Below are 19,193 nucleotides of genomic sequence, written 5' to 3' on the forward strand. Positions count from 1 at the left end.
AAGCCCAGTGTTGTTTAATAGAAAAAAAAATTAATTCAGAGTGTTGCTAATTTTGAACAGCGGTCCCAGTCACCCAGACTCATTGTTCTTTGCTCATCCTCAGGTAATACTGTGTTTCTCCCTCTGGAAGGCACTAGCTATCTTCAGTACTTGGATCAGGGAACACTTGAAGCATTCAGGAGGCATTGCCCCAAGTATATGTCTGACCACTTTGCTGACTGTATTGAATAAAACCCCTTGCCTTACTTTGAAAGTAACATGGCAACAATATTGCTGACACTTTGGTAGTGATAAAAGAGGTGATGGATGATATAAAACTAGCCGTTCTTACTAAAGCCTGGTGGAAACTTTGGGACGATGTGAATGAATGATTATGCATATTTCCTATAAGATGTTGAAAAAAATCAGTCTGAAAAAAACAGATGGGCTTTAAATTCATCAACATTGATGAACATGAAATTAATGAGCTACTAAAGCTCCACATTCTGGTGATAATGAGAGTCTGTAGATGAGGAAGAAGACAAGTCCCTAGAACCAGAGGTAAAGATGAACCTAAGGAAACTGAGTGCTGTCTTACACTCTGCTTGAGGCCTCACTGGTGCCGCAATTAATATGGATCCTTTCTTGGATGGAAGTTTGGCCTTTAAAAAAGATTATCATAAATTGTTGTGTACCTATCAAGAGAATCTTCAAAATAAAACCTCTTTTCTGAAGAAAGAGAAGGAAGATACATAATAAAGAGGAAATGTGGGTGAAGACGATGGATACAGAATGAGTCTGAAGAAGAGTATGAGTCTGAATCCTATTAGGGGGAGGCGCAGGTAGAGAGAGGGTGAGAAGCCTCCAGGGGAAGAACCTGGACTGTCAGGCAGTAGCACTAAGAATCTTACTATATCTGGAGAATCTGCCAAAACCAGAAATGCAGGATTGGACTTTTGGAATCCAACCCTGGAATCGAATTTGCAAAGAGTAGAGGTGCCTGACTTGAAGGAAGAAGTAAACCGAGAGGTGGTTTCTTCCAAATAACAATTCATCTCTTGCCATCCTTTCCCTGTTGCCCCAGCATCACTTTCTTCATGACCATCCTTATAATCACCAGCCACGTGTCCATATATATCATCTAGTTGTTGAGCAAACATTTATTAAGCCTAAACTTAATAGGCTTCATTCAGAGTCCTATGCTAAACTGGGAGACATATCTCAGGATCTAAGGTAAATGGTCATTCTTATTAATGTAATAGGTATAGAAGATCAGAGTCTTGGTTTATTTTAGTGGACTTTGAATATAAAGGTTTTCTTAAAACCACTTGGCCTCATTTACTCACTCCGTTTTTCTTAGATGCTAAATTCTTCAATCACAAATGGAGTTTTTTTGAGTTAACCTTGGTAGTTGCCATGAGGGTACTTACTCTGAAAATGCTGACATGATCTTCCATTTTACAAAGCACTTTTACATTAACCTGTACTGTTAAGCCTCCCTTTAGACCTATGAAGATCTATTAGCCCATCCTTTAGCACCCCCCTCCCCTAACAGTTCAGAGAGGTTAGTTAACTTGCCTGAATCTGCACAGCTAATGATGTAAATGATAGGACTAGGGCCACAACTGATTAACTCCTTTGTCAGACACTTTGCTAGGAAGTGCATCACGCCTTTGAGAAATTACAGTCCCAGGGAATGGACAGGTAGTTTAATATAAACACAGAAGCTGTGAACTGGCAGCATGCAGGCCAGATTTGGCCAACAGATGTTTTGTTTGACCTTCCTGTTTTAAAACAATTTCGAATTAATTTCCAGTATCCCCCCAACCCCTTTTTGTTTAAGGTACTACTTACATACAATTCACTGATTAAAATGTCAATACCACCACAATCAAAATATAGAACAGATCCCTTAATTTTGAAAAGTTTACTTGTGTCCTTGTGTACTCAATCCCTTCTCCTGCCCAGCAATGCCATCATTTAAAAATTGGGATATTTCGCCCTGGCTGGCGTAGCTCAGTGGATTGAGCGCGGGCTGTGAACCAAAGTGTCGCAGGTTCGATTCCCAGTCAGGGCACATGCCTGGGTTGCAGGCCACGGCCCCCAGCGTTTCTCTCTCTCTTTCTCCCTCCCTTCCCTCTCTAAAAATAAAATAAATAAAATCTTTAAAAAAAAAATTGGGATATTTCATATGAAAAAAACTGGATTAAAAAATCAGGAACCCCAACAACAGTGGACTCTGCATTCCTGAAGGGCTACAGTCATTAGCTTGCTACTTTGCTTATTTGTTTGCAGCTCCCCATACTTGATATTAAATGTTGCAGCAGAAGTGTGTACCCAGTGCCTCAGGGGAACAGAGGACCGTGGGATTAACTGGGAAAGGCTGCTGGGGCAGCTGGCCTGGAAGGATGAAGGAGTCCACTGGGAGAGCACTTGGGGGCAAGAGTGTTCTAAACCAAGGAGGATTAGAAGGGACGTCTTGGGAGGAGGGGTGAGGTGGGGGAGGGCAAAGCAGCAGAGTGAGCATCACTCGTTTTTGTTGGCGGGATGGGCCTGTATCAAGTGGAAGAGTTTAGTGTCTGTGTTTCAGAGTTTGTATGCTTTGCTTTCTGAACGCTTTCTGTATCTAAGGAATACGCGTTTTTATCTGTACGTCTCTGAGGATTTTTATGATATTTTGTTTTTGTTGTGTTGTTGGAATGAGAAGGGAAAAAAAATAGTATTTTTATTTTTCTAAGGGTTATAGGTCTGCGTCTGGTGTTTGGGCTGTATGTTTCTGAGGACAAAGGGGCGAGAGAAAATTGCTTCCCCCTTCCCCGCCACCTCCACTTTCCCGTTCCAGCCAGCCTGTCGGGGGCGGGGCAGTAGGGCAGGCAGCAGGTGGGGGGGGGGGCGGGAAGGCGGTTCAGGCCCTCAGTTCCCGCCCCCCACCCCCTCCCTGGGGATTTAGCCGGAGGCCACATTCGCTGCAGCCGCGCAGCTCAATTACCAGCGACACCATGGATAGGCTGGGCTTACGGTGCCCTCTACCAGGCTACCCTCGGTCCTCTGTCCTTATATGCCTCCTGGTGAGTGCCCCACGCTATGACTTTCCCAATTCCCTCAGCCCTAAACGTCCAATCTGGAAACTGATGGAAGGAGACACACTTTCCTTTAATGCCCTTGGGAATGTGAACTGGGGGCAAGCAGGTAGGGGATGGACAGTAAAATCCCCGGAGACACCACTCGGTGTCCTGGAGGTCGTGGTGTGGGTTTGAAGCCTACCAGCGCCCCTTCTTCACTGCTGAGGGAGCAGCGACCCTGGCTGTGTGTCATAGCCAGGGTCAGGGAGGTTGACGGGGTGTCTGGTGGTGAGTCCTTGTCTACGGGTCCCATGATAGAGTCTTTTCTTTTTGTTGCAGTTACCATATTGTTTTTCTGAGGCTTTGTTTTCTCGTCTCAGTGGTATCTTTAAATGTTACGGTTGGAAGTGATCGTTTGCAGAGGATCTCCAGTGGTGGAGGTAGCTGAGGGGGAGGTGGAGAGGGTCGGAAGCGCAGGGGTCTAGCCCAGCTCCGATGATCACCTTTGGGTGATTTCTTCCTCTTCCTGGCCCCTTTTCCTCATCTGTAACAACCCGCATGTGTCAGTGGCTCTTAACCCTTCTGGCCCTGTAGATTCTCTCTCTCTCTTACTCTCTCTCTTTGCTTTTGGTTTGTTTGTATTTGTACCCAAGGAAACTGTATAGATAAACACAGTGTTTCATTCATTCTGAATATTCATGGATCCCTTAAAACTAGGTGGATTATAAATTTAGGTGGATTGTAAGTTTAGAATCACTAGGTGGTTTCTGATTCCCCTTCTGCCTTTACACAGACTGTAAAGTCAACCCTAACCTCTTAAAGGCTATGCAAATTCTCCACCGGGTTGGGGGGGGGGGGCGGAGAATAAAGTACAAAGTAACTGAGTGGATACATAAAATGTTTTAAAAGAATGTAAAAATAGGAAAGGCATATAGTAAAAGACATAAGTAGGAAAATGTTGAAAGACTTTAAAAAATTATAATAGATCTTTTTCCCCTTATAATGTTTCTGTTAGGGACTATTGTGATGTTTGTATTTTCCATCGGTTTTGCACTAATATCATGTCACTTTCTAACATATTGTAGTCCATCCTTGGTTCCAGGTTGACCCTTCATGCTTCTGATCCTTTGTTGATATGATCCACAAACATTTCTCAAGCCCATACTCCCTGTCGGGGTTGTAAAGTGCTGGGAACACAGAAACGAGTGAGACGGAAGAGCACACGTCCAATGGAGGGGACATATGCAAACAACTCTATTTCTCCGTGGTCAGTGGTACAGCAGGAGGATGTCCGCAGCAGTCCTAGCCTCTGCCCAGCAGATCCCAATAGCATCTCTTCCCATCATGTCACAACAACAAAAATTGTCTCCAGACATTGCCAGACGTCCCCTTGGTGGGAGGGAGGCAAATTGCTTTGAGAGCCACTGGATTAAGAGAAACTGAACCGACCCCACTGTATTAATTCCTAACTGTGCCCACTGCAGTTCAAAGAGCCCTGAGTGGGAGGCAGGAGTCTGGGATACAAGTGTTGGCTTGGTTGCAATTTCTGGATGTTCTGCCTCGGTTACTTTACCTGTTCAATTAAGGCTTATCTTAGATAATATTCGAGAGCACAGCCCTCAGATTCAGCAACACAGGTGGCATTGCTTTAGAATTAGGCTACATTTTCCACTAGCTCACCCACGGTGTCTAGCACAGTTACACATGAATGGAGGTGAAGTTAACTCTTCAAATATCAAGACATGTAAGAGCGGACTCTCAGTTCGTGTGAGTTCCAACACATTTTAGGTGAGCTTGTATTTAATCTTAGCTATATGTTGCACTGATACCTGCTGGTTGGAACGCCACAGATCTTCCCTAGGAATGCCTTTTTTTTTTTTGGTTGGGGGACAGGCCATTGCTTTTATTTGAAGTCTGTGCTGGAAGCCACCTTCAAGTCGTGGGGTTGATTCCTTACAGTGTTCCAGGACGTCTAGTTCTCTGCTAAAAGCACTGCTAACAAGCCTTCTCTCCTTCACAAGACCAGTTAGCCCTAACAACAACATCTCGCTGGGGTATTAATTCACTAGTATACAAGTATTTATTGAGAACCTGCCGTGTGCCATGGACTGTGCTGGAGATACCGTGATGATCAAGGCACGGCCCCTATCTTTATTGAATTTGTGACTGCAGATTATGTTTTCCTGTCTCGCTTGAACTCATGGCAGCTCTGAGACAGGCAGCACAAGTGTCAGAACCTCCACTTTCTAGATAACGTTTATAGAAGGAGAGGCAGTAACTTGGGGAAGGCCAGGGCAGTTAGCAATATTGGCACTAGGATCTAATGTAAATCCTACTGTGCACACATACACACACACTGAAAGCTTCATTGAAAAGTCTTTTTTTTTTTTTTTCCATGCATGGTGACTGGTTCAGTTCAGAGGACTTAGTATGTTGAATTGGTGGTTTGGTGGAGGTAGCAGGAGGGAATGAGAAACCCAACCCAGACAGGCCTCTAGTCAAACTGAAGCTAAAGACAAAAATGCTGCTCAGACCCTGCCAAGAAGCAGAAGAAGTAGGAGCCAGGACTTGGGCGACAGCATAACAGGAGTGGGAGGACAGAGGTTTATTTGAGAGAGGAACGAGCCCTGGGCGGGGAGACGGGAGAAACACACCCTTGTTCTGCCTGGCTTCCGGCACACTGGGACTCCTCACCGGTTGCCTAGTCCCTGTTAATGACTCCATCATGCCCCCCAAGCGGAGGACCCTGGATGGAGGGTGTCTCCACTTCTTTTCATTTCTTCTTTTTGAAACGTTTATCATCAAAACAATAAGAAAAATTGTATCTTGAATGCCTTTTCCTCTCACGTCGTCATTGCCATCATGTTCTTTTTCCTGGATCATTGTGATGGCTTTCTAAGCAGGCTCTTTCTGATCATTTTTCATCCTCCCTCCTGGTACCCTGCTCAGCTTCACTGTGTTATTACTCTGTTCCTTAAAAACCCCCAAAAGTACCCTCTCACTTGAGGTCAGGCTCCAGACTCCTTAGCCTGACCCTTTTCTTTATAGTTGTAGCCAATTTCATTTCCTCCCGATCTAACACCCAGACCGAGACCCTTGCAGTCTCTGCATTTCATCAACCCCCAAATACCTCTTGGGCTGGTACATATTATCATTTGCTTAGCATGTCTCTCTCTTCTCCTGTGATCCTACTTATAGTTTCAGGTCCAACTTAGAGGGTGCCTTTGGGAGCCTTCCTCATGGTCCCCCCAGCTCTCCGTTTCAGTAGCACAGGTGGCGTTGCTTTAGAAGTAGGCTGCCTTTTCATCTAGCTCGCCCACAGTGCCTGGCACATATGGAGATGAATGGAGGTGAAATTAACTCCTCAGACGTCATTGTTGTAAGGTTTATAATTCATTATAATTTCCGCAGGATGATAGTTCGCTGTGGGCCAGTTAGTGTCACCTCCAGAAGAATGGAGTTCAAGCCCTGGCTGGTATAGCTCAGTGGATTGAGCAGGGGCCTGCAAAGCAAAGGGGTCACTGGTTCGATTCCCAATCAGGGCACATGCCTGGGTTGCAGGCCAGGTCCCCACTGTGGGGCACACAAGAGGCAACCACACATTGATGTTTCTCTCCCTCACTGTCTTTCCCTTACCCTCTCTCTAAAATAAATAAATTAATTAATAAAATAAGTAAGAATGGATTTCACGTCATCCAGACTTGAGTCCTAATCCTGTCTTCACCAAATCAAAGCTGTGTGATTTTGAGCGAGCTTCTTGATTTCTAAGCCTCTATTTTTTGATCATCTGCAAAATGCAGAGGAAAATGTCTAGGCATGAGAACTTCGTGGAAGCACTGAAGCTCAAGATCTCAGGAATTATATTTTGGATGGGGAATGGGCATGAAAAAATGATGCCCAGCCTTGGTGCCAGTCTGCTTGAGGAGGCAGATAATGAGTCGCCATGTCACTGCTGACTTGTGCTTTTTCCCACCGTTTAGATCCTGACAGCCTCTCTCCTGACATACCCCCTGATCAGGACCCTTAGCCTGCAGCTCCATTCGGCTGTCACTGGCAGTTTTGTCTCCGGCACTTATTCCATCGTCTTTGTCAACTGCCCCAACGAGCAAATTGCCAGAGATATTGCCAGGTATGGAAAAGGGGCTGAGGTGCTGCCCCAGGAGGCTCAGGGAGCTACCAGGATGCTCCAGAGGGGCCACTTTGGGGCCGTTCTCTTACTCCTGACCACCCCATCCTATCCATCCAGGGATGAACTGCACAGCTGTCTGCTTGGGGTGGTGTGAGGAGCACAGCCGAGTGGTCCTGTGGAACCTGCTGCCGGCCTGGAAATGTTGAGCGCGGGGGCCCATGAGGCACATGAGACCCGGAGGGATATGTGGCTTACCCAAGGTTTTAAGATAAGAGAAAGTGGAATCCTACCTGTTGAGAATTTTAAGTCTCCCAATTCCTGGTCCATCTCTCTTTCTTCTTGGAGATGACTCTCTTTGCTCAGTCCCAGAAGTGTTCGCTGTGACAGGTGAAAAGGAGGAAGTAGCCAGTCCAAATATTTAGAAAATTTCTAGAGGTGGCTGTTGTGTAGTGGACGAACACTGGACTTGTAAACAGACCAGCGTTTGAATCTTGGCTCCACCACTTGCTGTGTTAACCGGAGCAAGCCCCTTCCCTTCTCTAAGTTTCCTGAATTATAATATAAGATAATGTCACCTGCCTCACAGGATGGGGAGGATTAAATGATACGAAATATGTACAATCTTTACCCTAGTAACTTGAATGTAGTAGGTGCACAATAAATGTTTGTGGTATCGGAATTTCCCCTCCTTCATTTCTCTTTATAGATATAGCTTTGAAGAGGGTTCCTGGGGCTGGAGGGTAATGGACTTGACTTCTTGCTCCATAGCTCAGCATTCTCGAAGTTGATGATAGACTAGGTTATAGTGTTTTCAAGTGTTGAATCTGGTCTTTGGGAGCACACACCCTCCAAATTCTTGGTCATAGGTTAACCTTGCATTTGATTCCATCTTTCTTTCCTCCAACCAGAATGTAATTTTTTTTTCCATGTTAACATTACCTTTGGAGAACAGCTCTTATCTAAAAGAACCTGTAATTACTTCAGAGATACAACCATAGTGTTTGGCACCTAAGAACTAAAAATCCCTCCTGATGCTTCTTATATGCCCAGGGTCTGTATTGAGCTATCTTTTCTCTGGACCCTTAAATCAGTGGTCCTGCCAAGGAGGAACTTCAGCTGACATCTGTGAGGTTTGGTGTTGGGAGGAAATTGATTCTAATGCCTGGATTATAACTGGTTGAAAGTCCAGTTCAGGTAAATGGGATCAGTATCAGATTGGAGAGAGGTCTCTATTATCTTCTTGCATCCAGAATTGTTAAGGAGAAGTCAGGTGCTTATCAGCACCTGATACTGCTTCTCTACGACAATTTTTAGCATTTTCTCTTCATCTTAATGTTCACTTACTAACTTGTTGGATATTCCCTCTCTATTCTTTATATGTCTTTTTTTTTTGGAACTCCTATTACAAGGAGATTGAATTTGTTCCCTGACTGAACTTTGATATTTTCCTAATCCTTTATCCTGTGTACTGAGAGAATTCCTGAGCCCATTCTTCTATCTTGTTTTTCCTTTGTTGCTATGCAGCCCTTCCATTGAGTTTTTTGTTTAAATGATGTGGTCTCCCTTTTCAAGATTTCTCATCATTCTTTCATAACCAACTACTCATGTTTTTTTAAATGTCTGACCGTATTATAATCTGATCCTGTTTTATGGATGCAATAATCCTGCCTTATCTTTCTGTAGCTATTAATTATACTTATATTTTTAATTTTTTTCCAGCTTTATTGAGATATAATTGACATATAATATTGTGTAAGCGTAAGGTATACAAATGATACTTTGATATATGTGTATAGCAAAATGATTACCACAGTAAGGTTAGTTAACACCTCTGTCACCTCACACAGCTACCTTTTTTGGGGGGTGAGAACCTTTAAGATCTACTCTCTTAACAACTTTCAGGTATACATAATTATACTTATTTTAAGATCTTGGTTTTGACTGTACTGTTGACTGGTCCTCTTACATAAATTCTCTGGTTTGTTGATTTTTTTTGTCTCTCACTGTCGACATTCCTCAGATGCGTACTTTGTTATTCTTGATTGTAACCTCTCTCGTCTTCTTAGCTGTGCTCGTGGGGAGGCGCAGGAACAGCTGCAAGGAATTGGGATCCGCAGCACCGTTTTCCGTGTGCGTGTGGTTTGGGGGGGACATTCCACAGACTGGGGCGCCCTAGTGACTGGCCTCCTGGGCATGAATTCTTCCTTTCACCCCTGGCTGTCTCCAGCTACTAGGACATTGCTTTGCCTTTTTCCCCAGAGTGCCTACCCTACTCCTCCTTCCTGGAGACAAACACCCCATTATTGCTGCCTGGGCCATGGGAGATTTGGGGCACCCACCTGCTCCTGCCATGGCATTCCCGCAGTTCACCATGATGGCTGCCTCCAAGTTCCTGCCCGCTGTGGTTCCCGTCGCCTCCTGAGACAGACGACGGGTGCTCTTGTCTGTGCGTGTGGTCCCCTGCATGCTCCCTTCTGTGTCCCGGGCTGCCTTTTACTTTCTGAGGCCTCCTCACAGTTGCTGGTACAGAAAGCGTTCTCCTTACTGTGTTCTGACGGGGCTAAGTAGTGTGTTCGGCCCACAACATTGGACTGAAAGTCAGAAGTGGAGTCTTTAGTGATGTGACTCTGGGACAACAGATTGTTTTTCCTGGAGGTTTAACTCACTCGCTATGTTTGCCTGCCACCTTTGGAACCTGTAGAATGTAATTCCTGAGCAAGCGGCTGAGTGAGCAGGACTCGCAGCAGTTGCTTAAGCAAACTTGTGCCACGTGCCTCTCTTACGGTCAGGGATTTATTTATCTCCTCTAACTCTGCAAGGGAATGAGGGTGGTGTTGATACCCCATTAATGCGGAGCCTTAAATAGAGAGCACTGTTTAGCCTGGAACTCAAGGGAAGAGAAAGTAGGTCAGTTCTCTTGGCAGCAGCCGGAGAAAGGAGGGATCGGCGAGCAAGGCTCAAGTGAGGTTTATCTGGCAAGGTGCAAGCACTTCAGAAAAGAGAGGCCGGCTCCCTCGGCTGCCCGAGACTGGAGAAAGGTTCATCAGGGCCCGATCCTGAGGGCTGGAGGTTTTGGTGTGCGGGAACAGTTCTTGGCATCAACAGCTCGGTGACTTGGTGGTTGTTCTCTTTCTGTGACACCTGTACTACTTCAAGCTTCTTGGATTGTGTTCGCCAGAGTGCTTCACAGGAATCTGAGATGATCGGTCCTGGGATTCCAAGCTGCGGTCTGTCAAAAACAAAAATACCTTAGAGGTCTGCAAAGACAAAGGTTGTGCTCTTAGGGCTGTGAAAGACACCTTTACCAGGAAAGGTGAAAAGAGCCTATATTTGCCAAAGACAAACACAAGTTATGATTCTCTTCTCGCGTTCACTTGGAGTTGTGTGGTCATGTGGGTGTCTGCAGATCAGAAGCACTGAGTGTCAGCCCGATACATACCTGCATGAAAAAAGCAGAAATGGGGTAACGAAAGGAGCTCTTGGTGGTGAAAAGGCTTGGGAGCTGCTGGTGGAGCCATCTTCTCATTATACAGCAGGAGAGTCGGGGTGCGTGAGGGGGCCGTGCCTATCCTGGATGGGTGGTTGAACACGCTGCAGAAGGTCACGCAGCCACGCTCCTGCAGGGCCAGGAATGGAACCCGGGTCTTCTTGTTCTCTGTCCAGAGGTCATCCTCATCCCCTAGGCAGACTGGGCCTGTCCTTCACACTGCCACGAGGAGGGGCACTCTAAATCATCATCTAGTTCCCAGGAACTCCTGTCCCCGGTCCCTTCTCTTTAGGTCCTGGACACTAGCCCCACTGACTGCCCCTTTCTTTGCTTTAGGGCTGTGCTGGGCAAGAAGCTGGCTGCCTCGGTGAACATCCTGCCCGAGGCATCCTCACTGTGAGTTTTGCCTCCGCCTCGGCCTCAGGAGGGGTGTGGGCGTGCGCTGCGTCAGGTCCTGGCTGGTAGAAAGGGCGCTGCACGGATGGGGAATTGGGAAAGGACAATTGAGAGGCATTTAATTAATCAACTGTTGATCCGTATTCAGAGGAAATTAACCAGTGGGTTTGTGTCATCCCTGAACAAAAGCAAAAATGTGCTGCGTATAGAGAAAGGAGGAAAAAACCTTATAGTTTAGGAACCGCGGATCTTGTATGCACGGTCTTTATTTAAATCCATCAGTTTGCTTTTAGCACAGAAGCCAGACTGGGCAGTCCATCCCTGAGTAAGCCAACTAGGGATATCAAAGAAAATCATTTCCACTGTCTAGATTCGTTGGAAGACCGAGCAGTTGGCACATGAGACAGGCTGCACTGTGTCAACAGCTTCGCCGTAGCTAAGCCTGGCCTATGCTGTTCCTCCCAGCCCACCAGAACATTGTTATTTTAGCAGCCCATTCCAAGTGCTGCAGGTTTTGTCTTGTGACTTAATTGCTCCGATCAGCCTGTTTCTCATCTTCCCTCCTAGAAAGAGAGAGTGAGAGAATGGGGGTGGGGTAGGTGGGGAGGGAAATAATATATATCTACTCCGAAGGTCAAAACAGAAAAATGTCCTGTAGGGAAAGCTCCCCCCACCTGCCGGCAGCGTCACTGCCTCCACGGCTCGCACCGTCTGCGGCTGTGGCTCCCACCGTCTGCAGCTGTGGCTCCCAGATGCGGCTGTGTGCTGGGTTCCTGAGGTCCATTCTGGGCCTGCCCAGTCAGTCTCCCTGAGTGTGGGGCTTGGGTCTCTGAAATTTTTAAAAGTTGTGTAGGTGATTCACACCAATGCTTGGGCCCTAGAACAGAATTTCAGCCTGGCACGTCCTTCAGGTGGCCTATCATCGATCCTTTTACCGCAGCTCTGTGAGACAAGGCCCCCGGTGGCCCAGGTCATCTTAGACGTGCCCTGGGGCAGTGCCGTCAGCACAGGGAGAATGTGCCGGCAAGGCTCACTGCTCCTAAACTGTGGGAACACTGTATTCTCCGGCAAGGTGTCTTTCCCTTCCCTTCACAGGATGCTGCTCTCATACTCTCTTCTGAACACCATCCCTGACCTTTCACCTTCGGACCTGTTTCCATGTCTTGTAAGGCTCACTGCTTCCCTGAAGCCTCCCGTGCTTTTCATGTGTCCTTTCCTGGGCACTCAGGGCGGAGAGTCAGTGATGATAAAAGCAGCACCCCTCCAAAGGAGGGAGGGGGAGAGGCGGAGGGTATGAAGCCAGTGTTGAAAGAACTGGAGATGCCCAGTTTGGAGGTGAGAAAACACAGGAGTTTCCACAGGGCTTCCTGAGGTGGTTCCTCCCGTGGAAGCTGGGGAGGGCAGCCGGGAGGCAGATGTTGGCCACACCAGAAGAAAAACCACCTCATAGGTGTAGACCTATAAGGGAGACGGACGGACTTCTTCAGGAAATGGGGAGCCTCTCACCTCCAGGAATGTCCAGGCGGATGCTAGGAACATGCATGAGAACGGTTGCCCTGGGTGGCCTTTGCACCCTGGCCAACTGTAGACTTTTTTATGTGGGCTTGGAAAGATTCTCAAGCTTCCGTCTCAGGGAGTCACCTGACTGGGCCAGGCGTGACATCTCCCTGGGCCAGTTTGATGAGCATCGTAATTGGGTTCTGTTCTCTTCTCCAGCTACTTCTGGAATGGAGAAATAGAAGAAGCCACGGAGATTCTGTTGGTGAGTGAGGTGGGGGGGGGGGGCGGAGCCTTGATAGAAAAAGCCCAAGTGAGACCAAGGCCTTTTTCCCAGATTCCAATGAAAAATTATCAGAGATCAACCGATTGAGGTTCTAGCCCCAAGTAAGATGTCTTGGGTTTACTTGAGAGCTAGCTGGGGACAGGGCCGGTGACCTGGAGGGAAGGCCATCCACTAAAAGGCCAGACCAACGAGCAGCAGCAGAGCTGGGCTGACGTCCTAAAGCAGTGATGTTTTTTTCTTTTCCAGTTAATAAAGACAAAGACTTCCAAGGTCCACACTTTGTCCAGTTATGTCAGGTAAGGCTGGCGTCTCTTCTCAGCCGGGAGTGTTGTATAGGGACTAAGTGAATGAGCTTGAAAAGCAGGAAACCTCGTCACCAACCTTCCATGTGACCCTGGACATGTCCTGACCCTCAGAGTCTCCACATGTAAAACAAGAGGCTAGACTGAGTGAGCTCACGCCAGTGGTTCTCAAAATCTTGGTCTCTGGGGCCCCACGCACTTTTAAAAATTATCGAGGACCTGAAAGAGCTTTGTTTATGTGGGTTATATCAAAGTTTACTGTATCGGAATTTAAAACCAAGAATTTAAAAAATTAAAAATAACAATAATAAACCATTATTATTACCATTACAGATTAATGTTGTAAATGATGCATTTTATGGAAAGTAACCATATCTCCTTCCCCCCAAAGTGAGGAGAATGGCATCATTTTACATTTTTGCAAAATCTGGCTTAATAAGAAGCATCTTTGAATGTTGGGACACTCTTAAAGCTCATGGTGATAAATTCATGTTTTACAAAAATCTAATTTTTGCTTGAAAGCAATTTTTTTCATTGGCAGCAAATGATTTAAATTGTTTTCACTCGAATGATGGACTCACTGTGTTCATGTATTTAAAAATGTCTACCTAATTCTCAAATCTGAGTAACCACAATTTGTAAAAGTGACGAATTATTGGAACTCAGGCTTAAAAATGGTGTTCCATGAAAAAAAAAAATCTAGCTTTAGCTTGTGACTCAAACAATCAGACAAGTTTAAGACACCAGTGAATTCAGGCATACAGCCAAGTGCCCTATGTACACTTCCCACTTTGTCACACAGTATTAAAAAGACATACTCAGGGGTTGAAATTTAATAAAAATAATAACTCTTACCACTCTGTCAAGGATGTCCTTAAGTGAATCTGGCCTGGTGCGCATGCAGGTGTGTGGTGGACGGCAGTGACAGCTAGTGCAGGGTGGCGCCGTGGTCCCAACGTGTGCGAAGGTGCCAGTGGTTTCACCCATCATTGCTTTTGCACCAGCAGCACGAATGTCGACACAGGAAGAGATAAGTAACACATTAGCACATTATGAAATAGTTTTGGCCTCATGGCCCTCCTGAAAAAATCTTGGAGTTCCCCAGGAGTCAACCTGGAGAACCACTGGTTTACAGCCTTCCCATTCAAAGTGTGATTCTGAAATAATGGGCACCGCCTGGACGCTTGCTAGACCGGCAGAGTGTCAGGGTCTCCTACCAAACCAAGCTCCAGCTTAACATGATCCCCAGGTGATTCCCATGCACGTTAAAAGCTTGAGAAGTACCGGTCTACACTGGTGATTCTTGGTGCTGGCTAATACTATAATCGCTTGGAGACATTTTTCATTGGGTTCCAATGACCCATTTAGGCCCTCCTTCAGATTTTGACTTCATTTATCTGGGTGGGGGATCAAATAGGTTCTTCAGAAGCACCCAGGTTGACACTAATGTGCAGCTAGGGATGCGGTCGCTCACCTGGATGATAAAACCCCTTTCCTTCCTTCCAGTCAGGATGCTGGGAACACGTGGCTATGCCCTGGTCTCAGATCCAGCAGGAGGGAAGGCCCGTGTCACCGCCGTAGCAGAGGTGTGGGGATAAGGCACCTTCGGTGGAACTAGCACGAGCAAGAATTTACGGCTTATCCAGTGAGGGGCAGCTGCAGAGTTAAGATGGTGAACCCCAGAGCTTGACCTCCAGGGTCAAATCCTGGCTTTTCTACTTGCTAGTTGTAGCTCAAGTGCATGCAAATGGGTTAGACTTTCTGTGCCTCGGTTCGCCATCTGTAACAGGCGGGTCATAACTAGTGCCTCGGGGTGAATTTACGTGAAGTGTACGCGTGAAGTGCCATGTCAGAGGCAGCTGTTACTGCTGCCGTGTTACAGATGTCTTCCTCTCTGTGTCTGAATACTGTATGTCTGCTTATAAACACACGTGCACTGGTCCAGGCGTCCGTGAAATAAGTTAAGAAAATTTGCGATCCTGGGGCACTGGGTAAAATTACCCGGCTCACTCTCAGGGTTGAGGCACCTGCACACAGGTGGTGATGCATGCTGTCTCGTGAGAACTTCCCAGTGCCTCGTTCGCAAAGGAAGCAGAGGGCTACTGGCCCCTTTTGATGGGTGGGAAACTGAAGCCCCAGGCCCTGGGTTTCTTGAATCTGGAAAATGAAGAAAACGTGGCATTGTGTGCCGAGGGCCAGGTGGAAGATACGGGGAGAAGGGAGAGGGAGTCCCGTGGGTTTGGATGGTCGAGGAAGATCCCTTGAAAAAGCCAATGGCTGAGTTTGGCCTTGGAGGAGAGAGAGGTTTTTGACTGATGAACAGGAGCAGGGTGGAGGAGAGACTATGGCAGCGTGGTGGGGGGCGGGGCACAGCGGGGAGTGTGGGACAGCAGCGAAGACAGTAGCTAACGTTCGGTGAATGCATACGGTACCAGTCAGTGCACCGGGTCGGTACTTCATATACGCCGTCTTATTTAATCTTCAGCAGTCCAGGCAGGTAGGTGCTATCTTCATTCCCTCTTTTATAAGGTCTTTAGAGAAATTAAGTGATTTGTCCATGGTCACACAGCTAGGAAGGGGCAGACTTAGCATTTGAACCCGTGACTGTGAGACTCGAAAGCCATCTGGCCCTTCTCTCCTGCTAGATCTGAGACCAGGGTATAGCCACCCTGGTCTCCCACCCGGACAGATGGAAAACATGGGCTCAGGGGTGGTGGGTCACGGAGCTGGACAGGTGGGCCACAGCAGATTGCAGATCTGCTCGAGGCGGGCCTCGAGTGCGGCTGGCCTGTGGGGTTTTATCTCACATGGGCTGATTCTAATCATAGTCACTCACAAGACTCTGCTTTCTTTCCAAAGGCTGGTGCATCCTTTTGAAATCCCAGAGATCTTCAGTCTTCCCATGGACCAAGGAGACGTGCACTATTTGAGGTGGCTGAAGGAGGGCATGGAGGAGGACTGAGTGCGTGAGGCTCTCTGTGAACCCTGCTGGCTGCCTGTGGCCTTCATCCGCTGCGCTCTGGGGAAGGGAGGCTCTTTCGGCCTCCTACGGCCTCCTGGCATCTCTGGATTCTGTGCTTTTTGTCCGCACAGAGGAGCTAAATAACTTGTGGACATTGAAGGTCCAAGGCTTCTGAGGCTAGAAGAGGAGGCTGGGCCAGTCAGGCTAAGCAAAAACCCGCCAGAACTTGTGTCTGAGTGCATCACCCTCAAAGGTGCCCCCAGGGGTGGGAGAGCAAGGGTGGTTCTGTGTAGGGGGCAGGCAGGGGTGGCAGTGAGGGTGAGGTTTTTCATCTTCGGCAGTCGCTGGGCTTACCTCGAGTGTCCAGGGTGGGATTACTCTCCTGGTTCTCAGGAGGAGGAATAGAACTGATGACCTGTTTGCCTAGAAGGGTGTGGGATGAATGTCTCCTCCTAGAGGAACGGGCAAGTGCTTTCTGTATTCAGAGGATGGATTGTGAATGGTCCAGTATCAGGGACAAGCAGGATTCTTCCTCCTAGCTGTGAAGGGTGCTTGTGAGCCCTGAGCCCTGAGGAGCGGGCCTGGGGATGGACTCCAGGAGTGTGTGCAGGACTGGGGAACAGCTGTGTTTAGACACAGCCTCCTGGGTTGGGAATGAGTCTTGTCTCTTTCCTAGCCCGAATATGGCAGATCTCAGAAGGTTCCGGTGCCTTGCTCAGTGGAGACATAGGCTCTGAGCCCACCACACTAACTGTTTTACCTGAGCACTGAAACTGAGCACCCTACAGTAGGAAAGAACCCTGGGGAACTTCTAGGCCCATGTTTTTCAGGCTTGCTCCACAGAGCCCCCCCGTGGCTGGCAGAAGGTACTGCCTGCCCCCCACCACCAGTACTTCAGTCATGCAACTGTACTTTTACTATTTTAACGTATTGACCTATCTTGTGAGATTTGTAGGATTTTTAAAAAGTTTTCGTTAAAAGTTGTAAACCAGGGTCTAAGCCAGTCTCTGTGTGGATGACTAGAGAAAACTGAACTACACCAAGGCCCAGAAAGGGGGTGTGTTGTTACTAAGGGTACAGCCAAGGCTGCTCGCCCTGCCCCCTGTCCCTGCCCCCCCCCCCCCTGTGCCAGTGGAGGAGGGCTGGGAAGGCGGAGCTTCCTGTAGGGTGAGGAGAGAAACGTGACCTAGGGCCCTTTAGGAGTCTGTCACAAGGTAACTCCACTCTGGGGAGTCTGTGGGCAGTTGGGGTGAGGGTCCCCTGAGTGAGGGTCCACAGACATCTGTGGTATCTGGGCCCTTCTTCCAGAGGGAATGGTGTGCGGGAGGGGTGGTGCCAGGCTCTCGTTCTGACACCTCCTGTTTCTGGACCTTAGCTCCCCTGAACATGAAACGGGGGGTGGGGATGGTGTTTCCCAGGGCCCTTCTGTGGAAGCTCTGTAGGGGTTCAGGCTGAGGCCCTTGCAGAGGTCCAGAGAGTTCTTTTGTGGCAGCCAGTGGGGGTGGGGGCGGGCTCCCCCAGGAGGAGAACAGGGGGAGTGATGACGGCGATGTCCCTTTTCACAGCCGATGTTTCTGGTCATGTAAGAAAAATCTGGTGTGAAGCCACCTCGACCACAAATTTGCAGGGGACCCCACGTGGACTGCCCGTGTTGCTTTCAGGATCAAGTCCAGTTTCTTGGTCCGGTGCTCAAGGCCCGTCATAACCTTGCCCCACCTCACTTGTCCATCCTCACCCACCTCTCCTCGCCCACTCCGGCCAGTGGCTGGCTCCAGTGAGCTGCGGCACGTTGTTCCTGGGCTCAGGCTCAGGCCATCCTCTCCGCCCCGGGGAGCCCGTCCACATGCCTGCGGTGGCTGTACCGTTAGTACAGCCGTGGGGGCTGGGCCAGGACCTGGAATAGTGTTCCCACGCGGGAACGCCTTCCCAGCATCTCTCAGGAAGTATGTGTTTTTGACTCTGGTGTCCCCAGAAAAATCAGTTGAAGAAATGAGAAAAAATATTGAAATGATCTGTGAATACTAAAGCTTAAAAGCATAGAGACATCACTGGTGTGAAGGGCTCCATCCAATGAGAAGCAAGCAGGAAGCGCCAGCGCGCCGAGTTGTAGGTCAGGAGAACCGAGACCAGACCGCACAGGAGAGGAAGGCTCGCTGCGGGGTCAGTCTCTCTGGCAATGTTATGATGTTGCGTGAGCAGGGTGTGTCTGTAGCCCTGTCCGCTGCAAACCGTGAGTCGTTCTTGCAAGTAAAATAAGTTTACACACAGTGTGTTTTATATAAATCCTATGAGCCGTACCCAAGAAATAAGCGTTGAAAGCAAAGTAAGTTCTTGATTTGGCAGTTTCAACACGTGATTCTTGTACTGCTAACCTTGCTAGGATACTTGAATATTACATTATTTGAATATTATTCAATATTCAATTGAATATTAAATGATTGAACACCTGGCATTTTCCAGGATTGAAATATTCCCTCTAGGCTCCGGTTCTTTGTAAATACTGTATAACTAAGCTTAGTATCCCTATTTGTTAAACAAAAAAAATTTCCAGCTACCTATAATAATGAGGAAAGAGTGTGAACTATTTTAAGAATAACTTAACGATTTAGGGATTTTCTGAGAACGCTCATTTCTTGCTCCTAAATTCCGCAGGTTAGTGCTTGTTGTACATTTGTAAACACTAACCCAGACCACGAAGAACCAGGCTCTCTGCGGCCTGGGAAGGACCGCTGCCCTCAGGAGGGCCTGTTGAGCTGCTCGGTGTAGAACTCGGACCACCACCCAGGTCTCCGGTCACCTCGTGCCATTCACCTTCATTCCCGTCCACTGATTTCAGCCCGAAGAACAATCCCTGCACTCCACCCTCCCCCCAGCTCCAAGGGCGGTTTTGTTCCAAGGGCAGTTAAAAGGTTGAAAACAACCCTGGCTGGGTGGCTCAGTTGGTTGGAGCATCACCCCATACACCAGAAGGCTACAGGTTCGATCCCATCAGGGCGTGTACAGGAGGCAACCAATCATATTTCTCTCCCTCACTCCCTCAATAAAATCAACGTATTTTTGAGTGAGGATTAAAAAAAAAGGTTGAAATCGAAG

At 47.7% G+C, this 19,193-nt stretch overlaps 1 protein-coding gene and 1 long non-coding RNA gene across 3 annotated transcripts; one reads left to right on the forward strand and one right to left on the reverse strand.

Annotated features, from left to right (window-relative positions):
* Nucleotides 1-2,906: 2,906 nt before the first annotated feature.
* LOC114506659 (protein CutA homolog) lies at nt 2,907-18,370 on the forward strand. 2 transcript variants are annotated; one of them, XM_028524463.2, is made up of 6 exons: nt 2,907-3,047; nt 7,022-7,170; nt 10,994-11,053; nt 12,770-12,815; nt 13,083-13,132; nt 15,998-18,370. In XM_028524463.2, the coding sequence occupies exons 1-6, from the start codon at nt 2,979-2,981 to the stop codon at nt 16,098-16,100; spliced, it is 477 nt and encodes a 158-aa protein (XP_028380264.1). In that variant the 5' UTR covers nt 2,907-2,978; the 3' UTR covers nt 16,101-18,370. The 2 variants fall into 2 exon arrangements, with proteins under 2 accessions (XP_028380264.1, XP_035878041.1); XM_036022148.1 differs by lacking the exons at nt 2,907-3,047; nt 7,022-7,170 and adding an exon at nt 10,388-10,716 and having other exon boundaries at nt 15,998-18,368.
* Nucleotides 8,619-15,185, reverse strand: LOC118499796. Its single transcript, XR_004902330.1, has 2 exons — nt 13,994-15,185; nt 8,619-10,399 (listed from the first exon to the last, which is right to left on the reverse strand). It is a non-coding gene; the product is annotated as an uncharacterized LOC118499796 (long non-coding RNA).
* Nucleotides 18,371-19,193: the final 823 nt, after the last annotated feature.

This window comes from Phyllostomus discolor, chromosome 3 (genome assembly GCF_004126475.2).
Source record: "Phyllostomus discolor isolate MPI-MPIP mPhyDis1 chromosome 3, mPhyDis1.pri.v3, whole genome shotgun sequence".
Classification (NCBI taxonomy): Eukaryota; Metazoa; Chordata; class Mammalia; order Chiroptera; family Phyllostomidae; genus Phyllostomus; species Phyllostomus discolor.

What these genes read in the sequence shown, in the direction of transcription:
- LOC114506659 (XM_028524463.2), top strand. Translation starts at nt 2,979, where the DNA reads ATGGATAGGCTGGGCTTACGGTGCCCTCTACCAGGCTACCCTCGGTCC. An exon ending in CTGTCCTTATATGCCTCCTG is followed by an intron (nt 3,048 to 7,021) that starts GTGAGTGCCCCA and finishes CCCACCGTTTAG; the next exon opens with ATCCTGACAGCCTCTCTCCT. An exon ending in ATTGCCAGAGATATTGCCAG is followed by an intron (nt 7,171 to 10,993) that starts GTATGGAAAAGG and finishes TCTTTGCTTTAG; the next exon opens with GGCTGTGCTGGGCAAGAAGC.